Source organism: Chiloscyllium punctatum, chromosome 2 (assembly GCF_047496795.1).
Source record: "Chiloscyllium punctatum isolate Juve2018m chromosome 2, sChiPun1.3, whole genome shotgun sequence".
Classification (NCBI taxonomy): domain Eukaryota; kingdom Metazoa; phylum Chordata; class Chondrichthyes; order Orectolobiformes; family Hemiscylliidae; genus Chiloscyllium; species Chiloscyllium punctatum.
Genome location: NC_092740.1, coordinates 99,090,783 through 99,104,193, shown reverse-complemented (window position 1 = coordinate 99,104,193; position 13,411 = coordinate 99,090,783). Strand labels below are relative to the sequence as shown.

General features: G+C 41.9%; 1 protein-coding gene across 10 annotated transcripts in view; it reads right to left on the bottom strand.

Annotated features, from left to right (window-relative positions):
- Nucleotides 1-13,411, bottom strand: part of secisbp2 (SECIS binding protein 2) — a 136,982-nt gene that overhangs the window by 106,968 nt on the left and 16,603 nt on the right. For 9 of the 10 annotated variants that reach the window (XR_011962700.1, XM_072586432.1, XM_072586407.1 and 6 more), the window contains 2 exons: nucleotides 8,474-8,613; nucleotides 4,383-4,671 (listed from right to left, as the gene is read on the bottom strand). Coding sequence is in view for 9 of the 10 variants with exons in the window: in XM_072586432.1 (XP_072442533.1) it covers nucleotides 4,383-4,671; nucleotides 8,474-8,613 (429 nt within the window). In the remaining variant the exon portion in view is untranslated. The remainder of the gene's footprint in view (nucleotides 1-4,382; nucleotides 4,672-8,473; nucleotides 8,614-13,411) is intronic. The other variant, XM_072586459.1, reaches the window with a different exon arrangement.

Sequence of the window (13,411 nt, the reverse complement as noted above, 5' to 3'; positions counted from 1 at the left end):
TATTAGCCATTTTCCAGTGCTCCAAGTCCCTCCCTGACTCCACCAATTTTGGAAACATCATTACCAATGCCTCTAAATTCTCCTCAGCTAACTCCTTCATAATTCTGTGGTTTGGTCCATTTGGTCCAGATAATTTATCATCCACCTTCAGACCTTGCAAATTGTCCACTACCTTCTCCTTAGTGATGGCCATTGCCCTCACCTCTGCCATTGGCTGCGTTGAAGTTCTGATGGGCTATTGGTGTCATCCACTTTGAAAACTGATGCAAAGTACCTATTCAGTTCCTCCATTATTTCTTTACTTTCCATTACTATTTCTCCAGCCTCATTTTCCAGCAGTCTAATGTCCACTCTTGCCTCTCTCCTACCTTTTAGATATCTTAAAAAGACTTGCAAGTCTTTTTTTAAATAGGGGGGTGTGTGTGCGCGCACGTGTGTGTGTGGGGAAGATGGTGTTGGACGTGGTTGGGGATGCGGGCGGGGGGGCAGTATTGGATAGGGTTGGTGGGGGGGTGGGGGTGGGGGTGGGGGTGGGGGGAGAAAAAGAGAAAAAAAAACGCAGGCAGGCAGGGGCTCATGCGCAGTGTGCTGCAGTCTCCTCTCCTGAACAGAGAGCAGACTTTAAACAGAAAACTGAGTCCCAGAGGAGAGGCATTGAATTGATTAACCAAATAATCAATTATCTGAACGAAATAGTGCCCACCCATCTCTTCTTTCGGATAATCGAGATTTATCTGTACTTAAATGTAATACGGTGACGTCTGATTCCAGCTTGCCCCTCTCAAACAGCAGGGTGAATTCTATGTTATGGTCACTGCCCCCTCAGGGATTCCTTCATTTTAAGGTTCCTAATCAAGTCTGCCTCATTATCCATCATTAAATCCAAAATTGCCTGTTCGCTAGTAGGTTCTACCACACGCTAGTCCAAAAAAAAACTCAGACATTCCATGAATTTATTTTTGAGATCCGCAACCAACCGGATTTTCCTAGTCCACTTGCATATTGAAGTCCCCATGATTGTTGGAACAGTGTCTTTCTGTCTCCAAATTTATTTTCTTCCCCACATCCTGACTTCTGTTAGGAGGCCTGTACACTATTCCCATCAGTGTCTTTTCTTCCCCCCTTTGTGATTCCTCAACTTTACCCACAAAGATGCATCCCCTGCCCGCATCCCCCTCCGACTCTGCATCACTACTTGCAACAATTTAATTTAATTTCTTACCAACAAAGTAACCTGACCCTCTGCCTGTCCTTTCAGTAGGATGTACATCCAATATATTAAATGTTCACCCCTGATCTCTTACAGCCACATCTGTGATACCAACAACATTGAAATTGGTAGGTACAATCTGTACAAGTTAAATTTACCTTATTGCGTACACTAGAACAAAAGAACATTACAGCGCAGTACAGGGCCTTCAGCTCTCGATGTTGCACTGCCATGTGAAACCAATCCGAAGCCCATCTAACCAACACTATTCCATCCTCATCCATATGCCTATCCAATGACCATTTAAATGCCCATAAAGTTGGCAAGTCTACAACTGTTCCAGCTTTTGCGTTCCATGCCCCCACTACTGAGTAAAGAAACTACCTCTGACATCTGTCCTACATCTATCACCCCTCAATTTAAAGCTCTGCCCCTTATGCTAGCCATCACCATCCAAGGAAAAAGGCTCTCACTGTCCACTGTATCTAACCCCCTGATTATTTTATATGTCTCAATTAAGTCACCTCTCAATCTTCCTCTCTAACAAAAACAGCCTTAATTCCCTCAGCCTTTCCTCATAAGACCTCCCCTCCATACCACGTAACATCCTGGTAAATCTCCTCTGAACCCTTTCCAAAGCTTCCACATCCTTCCTATAATGCGGTCACCAGAACAGTACACAATAATCCAAGCAGCATGACCACATGGTTCCGAAACTCGATCCCTCTACTAATAAAAGCTAATACCTGGATGTTTTAACAACCTTATCAACCTGGCTGGCAATCTATGTACTTGGACACATCTTTCTGCTCATCTACACTACCAGGGATCTTAGTATTAGCCCAGCGCTCTTTATTCCTGTTGCTCCTTCCAAAGTGAATCGCCTCACATTTTTCTGCATTAGACTTCATTTGCCACAACTCAGCAGCTTATCGATGTCCCTCTGTAACCCGCAACATCCTTCGTCACTATCCACAAATGTACTGACCTTAATGTCATGAGGATGAGGATGAAAAGAATACGTACATGAATTACAAGTCCTGCATTGACTGCCCCACCCGCCACCACCACCCCACTTCTTGTGATTGCCCCCTCATCTGTTGTGTCAGAAATTGGATTCCTGACCTTTTCCATGCTCCAGGAGGAGAAAGTGAGGACTGCAGATGCTGGAGATCAGAGCTGAAAAAGTGCAGCAGGTCAGGCAGCATCCAAGGAGCAGGAGAATCGACGTTTCCTGAAGAAGGGCTTATGCCCGAAACGTCGATTCTCCTGCTCCTTGGATGTTGCCTGACCTGCTGTGCTTTTCCAGCAACACAATTTTCAGCTTTTCCATACTCCGTCCAATTACTTGTTCTGTAAACTTTAATAACCTCTGCTTGGCCCTCTCCCACTTTAATGTTTTCCAATAATGTTTTCCATGCAACTGCACCCATTAAGTCCTATTCACAGCCCTAGTTATATGATTAGCCAGGACGCTGGTCCCAGCATGATTCAGGAGGAGACCATCCCATCGGGATAGCTCCTTCCTTCTCTAGTACTGGTGGCAAAATCCCTGAAATTAAACCAGTTTCTCCCTCTGTTCTTATATCGAAATTAGACTATTCCAACACATGGTGATCTTCCAGTCTTCCTAAACTCAGGTCATATAAAACTCTGCTACTCAGGTTCCAACTTGCACCTAGACCTAAAACAGCATGGAAATACTGCTGATACTGGAAAACTAAAATAATAGCAGAATCCACTGGAAGTACTCATCAAGTCAGGCAGTAACAGTAGAGAGAACAGAGTTAATGTTTGAAATCAATGTTTTTGAATTGATGAGCTGCCAAAAGCCTGGGGCAGCTCTGAAATTCAGGCTCTAAATCTTTTCTACAAGATGGTCCCCAAAACAAACTTCTCTAACTCAGCTTTGGGTCATCTTTTTGGAGGATTTACTATCAAATGTTGTTTTGTAACAGTCTGTCAATTATGTTGTGACACCTTACTTGTATAAAACAATTGCTAGATAAATACAAGCTGTTGTGTCATGATTCTAGTCACAGATAAATGATACAAGCAGTTAGACTCTAGTTTTTCCAGCCAAACATCCATGATCTGTACATATTTTTAAAAATCAACCTTTTCACATCTGCTGTTATGACAGATCCCTGGAGCAGGTAGGACTGGAACTCAGATTTTTTGGTACAAATGAAGGGACACTTCCATTGCACCACAACAGCCCTTCATTAAATGACTTAGAAAGTTTATAAGTGTCACAACTAATCACAAACCTGGCCTTATAAAAATGACCAATCATGCATAATTTTGTCAGTGAATAATGATTAGAATCAAAATAACTGGCATAGTTTTTCCCCCTCAATTCAAGGAGTTCAAGCCCACTGAAGCAGCATGAAATGAAAATCAGCCTGATTTTATAATTTCCTGATTTTATGACTCATTTACTGGATATATTTGTAAGTTATCAGGGAAATATAAAATCATTAAAGAGATATCCCTGTTCAGAAATCTGCATTGTTCCCAGTCAGAATTTAGGCAACTCTCATCAACAACATATGCAGGATAAGAAACATTCTTGATGGCACCGAAGATTAGAGCAGTAATAACCACATAGTCACATCAGTTTTAAAAAAGGAAATTCAATAATTTGGCAAATCTCAAAATTGCAGACAAACTCAAGAAGCCTATCACAAAAACTACAAAAATTATGTCTGAAAACAACAAATGCTGAAGATCACAGCAGGTCAGGCAGTGTCCACTGAGAGGGAGCAAACTAACATGGAATCTTCATTTGCTCCTACAAAAGGTATGGTATTGGTTAACATTGAACTAACCTTTAGATTTCAAATTGAGCTCCGTATGTGTGGTCATACACATTGGAGGAAAAAGGTATTCAGCCAGAGAATGCAGAGTCAGCAATATGCTTCAGGCCCATCAGCCCCTTATTATTCTAGCAGCAATGATACCAGAGGCATTGTTGCACAAACAACTTGTATGTGATTAAAACTAAGCTTAACAAACATTCACAATTATATGAACATCTGTATAGAAGGTGGAAGGATAGAACTATTGCGCACACACACACACACACACTAAATTAGCACAGGTATAACATAATCCTACAAATACATGACAACAGTCTTGCTGTACTAAATATACTGTTGTCATGACATACCTTAGTTTTCTGGTTCAAAAATGCTTTCTCCTTCTCAAATTCCTGCAGGCCAGGCGGTTTTTCCTTGTTACTTCTGCTACCATACTTGTGCTTCGAAAAGCCAATGTCTTCGCAGCGTGATGCTGTGTGTGCATACAAATTCAATGAAGATTCAGATGTCTGTTTATATGAATAGCAGAAGGAATAGTCCATAGGCAACTGAGATGGCATAACTGGATAGGATGTGTGCAACTCTGAAAAATTCTGAGACTGTTTACTGCAGCCATTCTCTGATGTGTGCAAACGCTGCCTAAAAAGCAGAGCAAAAAATAAAACTCACAGGATTGTTAACTGATATGGCTGTAAAACAACTGCAAGAGAAATCACTGTCGTGTATCCTATGATGGATATTCATACATTTCATCCATCAGTGAACAAATGTACTCAAAATATTCCAGCACAATTACATCTTGTAAAATGTGATCTGCTGCATTTTTTCAAAAGTAAACCTTTACCTGAAGGTCTTATGCTTTTTCATCTTGTTATGTGCAAGACAATGGTTTTCTTTTATAAATGTCCATTTGCAACCACCCTATTGTTAAATTAGGATAGATAATGCTTTCTCATAACATCAGTAATGTGGTCTTCATTTGTGCGCCTGAACAGTCAGCAAGCACATGCTTCATGAAGGGATGAGGGCAGGTATTTTTGGAAGGACCAACACTGTCACCATACATTTGGTGTACTTTCACCACAATCATTAGAGGAATTATTAATTAGCCGGAACCTAGCGAACATTTCTCCTCTCCAATCAAGCAATTGTTGCATCAGCCAGAGACTAGCTAGCTCAACAGACTGGGAAATGAGCATGACATTTTTCTGATCTGCACGGCACAATACCACAAGGATAAGTATTCTGCTTAGGGTAAATTTTGCATGTTGACAATCTAAACCTAAAAAGTAATTAGTACGGTATACGGTGTGTTCGTGAACATAGTCAATGTGTTCAGTGAAGGCCACATAAGTCGTCATACTATGGCACACAAAAGCATAATTGCAGCTTCTTTAAAAAAAGGTGTGTTATTTTTTTAATTGAACATATCAGACAGGAAGAAAAAAAAAGTTATTTTTCCTCTACAGTTAATTTTAAATTGGTTTCACATGTTACCATCTAATATACCTCAAATGATTCTAATTTTAATTTGGATCTCCAATGTGCATTCCATGACTTTGTAATTCTGCATTAATTTCTCCTGCTCGGCCTCTTCCCCTCCCTCATCACAGAGCAGTTGCGGTAGAACACAACAGGTGGGGGTGGGGGAAGCGGAAAATGGCAACAAACTAAGGGGCTAGGAAAAGAGAAAAAGAATCCACAAAGTACAGTCAGTTCTGATATAACGCAATAGTTCTGTTCTCGTGCAATCACACATTATAAGAAAATCTCACAATAGCCATGCCATTTAAACTAATGGGGCCAGAATGGCATTATAACCAATACAAGCAAGGAAAGTTTTGCATTCTATTAATAATGGTCAAAATTCTTCAAATCACATTAAAGCCAACTTGCGTTGAAGAAACACACATTGTAACAGAACCAACTGTATCAGATGGTTGCACAGATGTAAGCAAAGCTCTGCATATGACGACTCCAACATCTTTTTTTCTGACCAACACGGTTCTTTAGTAGGCGGTCTAAGAGGACCCCAACATCTGTTAATATTTGCAGGATTTCTCTTATTTAGACAACACTCAGCACCGCTGTTATACTGCCTAAAAATCAATCTCTGAGCAAGCTTCTGGGCACTATGGTGGTATGGTGCCTTTGAAAGACGTGTTCTGAGCGGTTTCTCCTGCAGAGGATATCGTTAATGTATCTGCCTGAACCACTCATTCCATATGCGAACCACCGCTGTGTATAAAAATTGCCCCTCACGTTCCCTTTTATTCTTTCCCCTTTAGCCTGAAACTGATGCCCTCTGGTCCTCTATTCCCCAACCCTGAGAAAAAGACTGAGTGCATTCACCCTATCCATGCCTCATGATCTTATACATCTCTATAATATCTCCCCACCCCCCACCCCCCTCAATCTCCTACGCCCTAAAGAAAAAACTCCTAGTTTGTTGAACCTCTCCCTATAAACTAATACCATTAAGTCCAGGCAACATTCTTGTAAATTTCATCTGCATTCTACCTAGTTTAATAGCATCATCCCTAGAACAAGGTGACCAAAACTGAACACAATACTCCAAGTGTGGCCTCACCAACATCCTGTACAACTGCAACATTACTTCCAAACTGCTACACTCAGTGCCGACTGATGAAGGCCACTGTGCCAAAAGCCTTCTTCATTGCTCTGCCTACCTATAACTCCACTTTCAGAGAACTGTGAACGTGAACTCTAAGATCCTACTATTCCATTACACTCCTTAAGGCCCTACTATTCACCAAACTTCTACCTTGATTTGACTTTCCAAAATGCAAGGCCTCACATTTACCTATATTAAATTCCTTGTTATGTATTTCAATAAATATCTTGTTTTTGTGTTTTAACTGTATTGTAATAAAGTGTGTTTTGATTAAAACCTATTGATGGACTAATCAAATCATAACTGGAACACAGCACCTTATTCGTACCTTTAAACAAATATAAAAGTTAGGATCTAGGCAATCTCTTTACAATACTTTGGGTCTGGTATTGTCTATTACAGGTACATAGCCCCATAGAGATGAGGCTCTGTGTTAAGGTTTGCTGTTTAACGCTCTTGTGAAAGGTCTAGGGACATTATATTAAAATCACGGTATAAATCTAAATTGTTGTCCATATCCCAGTAACACCACCACAGGGAAAAGGGAAACATTTGATTCTATCTGCAACTGTAGAATTCAGTGTCTCACTGTCAGTTCCAATGTATGTACAAAATATATCATTCTTTATTTGCCTGTCACTGAAACTGGCTTTCCCATTTCCTAAATAACTGACTATACTTCAAAAGAGTACACTTGGAGTGGTACGGTAGCTCGGTGGTTAGCACTGCTGCCTAACAGCACCAGATACGGAGTTTAATTGTAGTCACGGGTGACTATCTGTGTGGAGTTTGCACATTCACCCCCTGTCTGTATGGGTTTCCTTCAGGTGCTCTAGTTTTCTCCCACAGTCCAAACATGTGCAGGTTAGGTGGATTGGCCATTCCAAATTCCCCATAGTGTCTAGGGATGGGCAGGCTAGGTGGATTCACCACGGGAAATTCAGGGTTACAGGAATAGGGAAAGGGGGTGGGTCTGCATGGGACTCTTTGGAGGGGCAGTGCAGACTCGATGGGCTGAATGGCCTGCTTCCACACTGTATGGATTCTATTGACTGTAAAGTACTATGACACCCTGAAGTCCCCATGAGAAATTATATGGATCGATTTTCTTCTGTGCTGAAATACTTTCGATGATCATCCCTAAAATTGCTATGGAGTACATTAAGAATCAATGTGACTTTGTGTCAACAGTAAATTCAGCAACTCTACCACTGGACCTTGCATCCAAATCATTCATGTACATTGCATATAATTAAGGGTCCAACATTAATCCCTGTGGCACACTATTTGTCAAATCCTGCCAACCCACATACAGAATTCCAAAAAACAACAGATTCCAGTGATGCCCCATTTAAAGATTTACACAACTACAGCAAGACTTCCTTAATCTTGTACTCCAGTGCCCTTGTAGTAAAGACAAACTCATCACTTTGCCTTCTTAATTGAATCGATATAGGAGTAGTGTTACTTATGTATGAAGACATCAAAATTCTTCTTAACACCCAAAGTTTAATAACTTCTCAGCATGGGCAGACATCGACGGGCTGACTTGCCCACTTCTGCTCCTATTTTCTATGTTTCTATGTCCTGAAGAGGAAAAGCTATGAAAAACACTGTGGAGATAGGATAGGAAATGGGAGTTGCCAATTTGCTCTTGATAACTGCCCACTTGAACAAGACAGACCAAATAATTTCCTTCTGTACTGAAATAATTTTCTAACACCAGAAATGTTTCTCAAGCTAGTTATATATTTTTCTTAACAGTTGGAACACAACAATCTACAGAATTACAAAATTGATATTTACCTATCCACATAAGGATCTTGAACAAAAGGATAGCAGGTTGTTAGGTATCTTGGTAACGTAGCTGATGATTCAGATGATTTTGCTCCAATTGTTTGCTGTTTTGGCACAAATGGTTCAACGTCAGCTGATAATTTTGTCTCCTGTGGAAGATTACATTAGATTTTGAACTATATATTATTTACAAAAATGGGAAAGAAAAATACAGTATGTGAAATAGAATGAACTGCTCCAAGCTCTGTCATAGATTCCTTCACAGTTCACATTCAGGTTCCAAAAAGTCTTTCCACCATCTACACTGCACACAGCAACGTGATGAAATATTTCCACTCGCATAGATGGAAATATTGATACTGAGAAAACTTTGCATCATCCAATACAAAGCTCAAATGGTACACCATCCACTCCTTTAAGCATCGGCTCTCCATGGCACCGTATAACAGGCACTATCTGAAAAATGCAATACTGTATTGCAGCTTCCTTCACAGCACCTGCCAAATTTACAAACCCCATCATCTAGAACAACAAAGACAGGTGGCACACAGAAACACAAACAATTCAAGGCTCCCCCTCCAATTTGAACACCATTCTCATTTGGAAATATACCACCTTCATTGTCACTGGACAAAATCCTGAAATTCCCTGCCCAATAACAGTATTGTAGGAGTACTTTTGCACAGATTTTAAGGTCAACTAGGGGCCAAGCAATCAATGCTAATCTTTCCTGCAACATCCAATTCCAACAAATTAATAAAAAAAGTTAACACAGATCAGCGTCAGCTCGACTTTCTTACTAGCAACCCAGAGATACAAGTGCACAATCTAGGCCAGCACTCCACTGCAGAATTCAGGGCTTTTGAGTAGTGATATTGTTCTGATGAGATATTGACAATTTGCACCCATCCTCTCAATTAGAGATATAAACAATCACATGGCATTAATTTTGAAAAGCAGCAGATATGTTCTCTGGAGATCCAGCCAATAATTGTCTCTTAAAATCAATGACCAGATTATCTAGTAATTGTCATGTCGCTTTTTGTGGAAGACTGTTGCTTACAAATTGGGTGATCTATTTCTTAGATAGTGTAAGACTTTGGCTCAATCTACCAATTTACTTTCTTCTATGTGTGAGCCTAGTCCTGTGTGTTCTTTTAAATGAAGCACTAGGAAAAGATATTCAGTCTCACACTCTTGATTTATTTTAAAATAGTAAGTGGACAAAGCATTCAGAGCTCTGGGTCTAACCCTTTTTTCCCTGACCAACTACCACGTGTGCCAGTTCACAAAGTAAGACCTCGTTTTGTCCCTGCCCGTCTTTTATACAATAAAAAACGTCATACACACACTGAGGTAGAATTATCTTCGCATTGGCTGTTGATCTGACTCCATTCTCCGCCTCCTCGCATTCCCGGATGTCCGACCCCCACGTGAGCTTCTTTTGCCCGCGAAACGGATCATCACGTGACCTCCTTGGCCCACTTCCTGGGCGCGAAACGGAATGTCACGTGACTGCCTCCTGCGTGTATTAAACAGCATCTTCACAGGCTTCTGACTGCTGCAGAGATTCACAGTCGCAGCCAGCCTTCAGTTTTTTTTGTGTAAGTCATATATTTACAATAGTTAATAATCTCAACACCAGGTTATAGTCCAACAGGTTTATTTGGAAGCACTAGCTTTCAGAGCGTTCCTCCTGCATTAGATAAGTAATGGGGCAGGATCATAAGATACAGAATGTATAGGAAAATATCACAATGTCATGCAATTAAAATGCTATATTGAATAAACCTGGACTACTATTAAGTCTTTTATCTTTTAGAATGTGTTGCAGGTTTCAGTTCATTAATATGTAAATCACAGAACTTCCTTTAAGTCACATTCTCAAAATAACCTAAGGTTCTTTGTAAAAAAGGTGACATCTCAGCTCAGACAATGCATTAAAAGTGGAGGTTAAAGTCTGTCTGTATCCCAATCTTGAGTCAGACTGGTTCTATTTCCTAAAGTAGGAATTTATAAAATATTATATGGATTGACTGCCTGCATTGACAGCCAGGAGGCTGGAAGATCACAGCAAGCCAGGCAGCATCAAGTGGTGTAGAACGGGTGCAACCCTTCTTCAGGACTTGATAGCCTGCAGATTGCGTGCTTGTTGAGCAGAAAAAGAATGTATCTGCAAATACAATTCTGCAAATGCAAATTCACCCCATAGACTTGTGTGCGCACAAGAATGCGAGTGAGTGTTTGCATGCGTGGTAGAGGGCATGCATGAATGTGATGAAGTATAAGCTTGTGAGAGGGTGTATGCATGGGTGAGAGTGTGGGGAGGTGTACGTGTGTGTATGTATGTGTGTGTGTATACATGTGTACGTGTGTGTCCGAGAGACAGCTTGTGTATGAGAGAGGGTGTGCATGAGTGTGTGGGCATATACGTGTGCATGTGTACGCGTGGGTTTAAGTGTATAGTGTAGTGGGGTCACCCATAGTGTGACATGAAACCAAGATCCCAAGGCCGTCCACATAGCCAAGTTTGGTACCTATCAGCCTCTGCTCGGCCACTCTGCGTTGCTGCATATCCTGAAGTCTGCCTTGGAGGACAGTCACCTGAAGATCCTAGACTGAATGCCCGTCTGCTGTAGTGTTCCCCAACTGGGAGGGAACATCCTTGTATAGCAAATTGTTGTGCTGTGTCCATTCATCCATTGTCTTAGCGTCTGCTTGGTCTCGCCATTGTACCATGCCTCAGGGCATCCTTGCCTGCAGTGTATGATAGACAACATTGTCTGAGTCAAATGAATACCTGCCATGAACATGGTGGGTGGCATGCCCACATGTAATGGTGGTATCCAGGTAGCCACACTGACTAGTCTTGCAGTGGCTGCTGTGACAGGATTGTATGGTGTTGTTCTGAAGACCAGACAGTTTACTACGAACAATGATCTGTTTAAGATTTGGCGGTTGTTGAAAGGCAAGAAGTGGAGGTGGAGGGAAGCTCTTAGCGAGGTGCTCATCCTCATCGATAATGTTTTGCAGGCTGTGAAGAACATGGTGTAGTTGCTCCACTCCCAGGAGGTCCTGGACAACGAAGGGTATCCTATTGGTTGCATCCAGTGTCTGTCTCGCGGAGGGCATTACAGTTTCTCACTGTGGCACGTCGGAATTGGCGATTGATGAGTTGAGAACATTGTACCCGGTTCTTATGGAGGGTGTCCTTCAGCACCTTCAGGTGTCCGTCGCATTCCTCCTCATCTGAACAGATCCTCTGTATGCATAGGGCTTTCCACAAGGGATGGCTGTTTTAATACTTTTAGGGTGGATGCTAGAAGAAGTGCAGCGTCGTGAGGTTATCCGCAGGTTTGCGGTAGAGAAAGGTACGGAGGTGCCTGTCCTTGGAGATGTACGTGTCCAAGAATGAGACAGATACTAACGACTAGCCCATGGTAATTCTGATGAAACTTGTTGATATCACTGTGCAGTTGTTTCAGCGACTCCTCGCCATGGGTCCAGGAGTAAGAAAAATATTGTCAATATATCTAGTGTATATAGTGCTGGTTGGAGGTCTTGTGCAGCAAAGTCTTGCTTGAACTAGGACATTAAAAATATTGGTATATTGGGGTGCAAGTTTAGTCCCCATGGCTGTTCCATGTGTCTGGATGAAGAACTGGTTGTCAAAAAGGTGAAAACTTTGTGGTTGAGGGTGAAGCATATGCATTGTAGGATGGTGCTCGGAGATTGGCAGCTGCTGGTACTGAGTACCGAGGCTGTTGCAGCAATACCGTCATTGTGGAGGATGCTGGTGTAGAGTGCCAAAATGTCCTTGGTGTGAGGAATGATCGCGGTTCAACTAGTCAGTGGGTGCTGAGTTTCTGTAAGAAATCTGTAGTGTCGTGACAGAAGTTGGGGTCCTCTGTACAACAAGTTTCAAGATGCCCTTGACACAGTCAGATAGGTTCTCACACAGGGTTCCGCTGCCTGACATGATGGGATGTCCAGGTGTGTTGGCTTTGTGTATCTTCGGAAGTCAGCCCCTCTGCAAGAAGTACGTTTGTACAGTTCACTGTTGTGTCCTTTTGTCTGATCAGCTGGTAGTTGCCCGTAGCGTTTCTGGTTCTTCAGTTGTCGGTTCTATTCTGAATGATGTTGACTACTCCTTTAATTGGCTAGTTTGATTACAATGTTGCAATTGGTTCTGAGAGCGCGGACAGTGTTGCATTGAGATCAGCTGATGTTTTGCTCTACCTTTTGGGAGCAGCTGATGAATCCGGCATTTACATATTTCCTGACTGATTGAGCATACATGTCAAGCCCAGGGCAGCAGCCATCCAGAGGAAAGGATGCCCAGAGGTATGGTACATTGGCAAGACCAAGCAGATGCTATGACAATAGATGAATGGACACCATGCAACAAATTGCCAGACAGGGATGTTCCCTCCCAATTAGGGAACACTAGTGGTCAGGGACATTTGGCCTCAGATCTTCGGTGGGCCATCCTCCAAGGCAGACTTCAAAATATACAACAACACAGATTGGCCAAATAGAAGCTGATAGCCTAGTTCGGTACCATGAGAACGGCCTCAACTGGGATCTTGGGTTCAAGTCACACTACAGGTGACCCCATTACACTATACACACACGGTCTCTCTCACACACACACACACACACACACACACACACACACACACACATACATACATATACACCCTCACAATCTCACCCGCGCATGTACACATACACACACAGGCTTATAATCCATCACACTCAGTCACACACTCTCTCCTTCACAAGTCTACAGGATGAATTTGCATTTGCAAATACATTGTATTTTTGCTTCAAAAGCACACAACCTGCAGGCAGTCAATCCATGTAGCACTTTATAAATTCCTACTTTGGAAACAGAACCAGTCTGACTCAAGATTGGGATGTAATCTCGACTCTAACCTCACACCT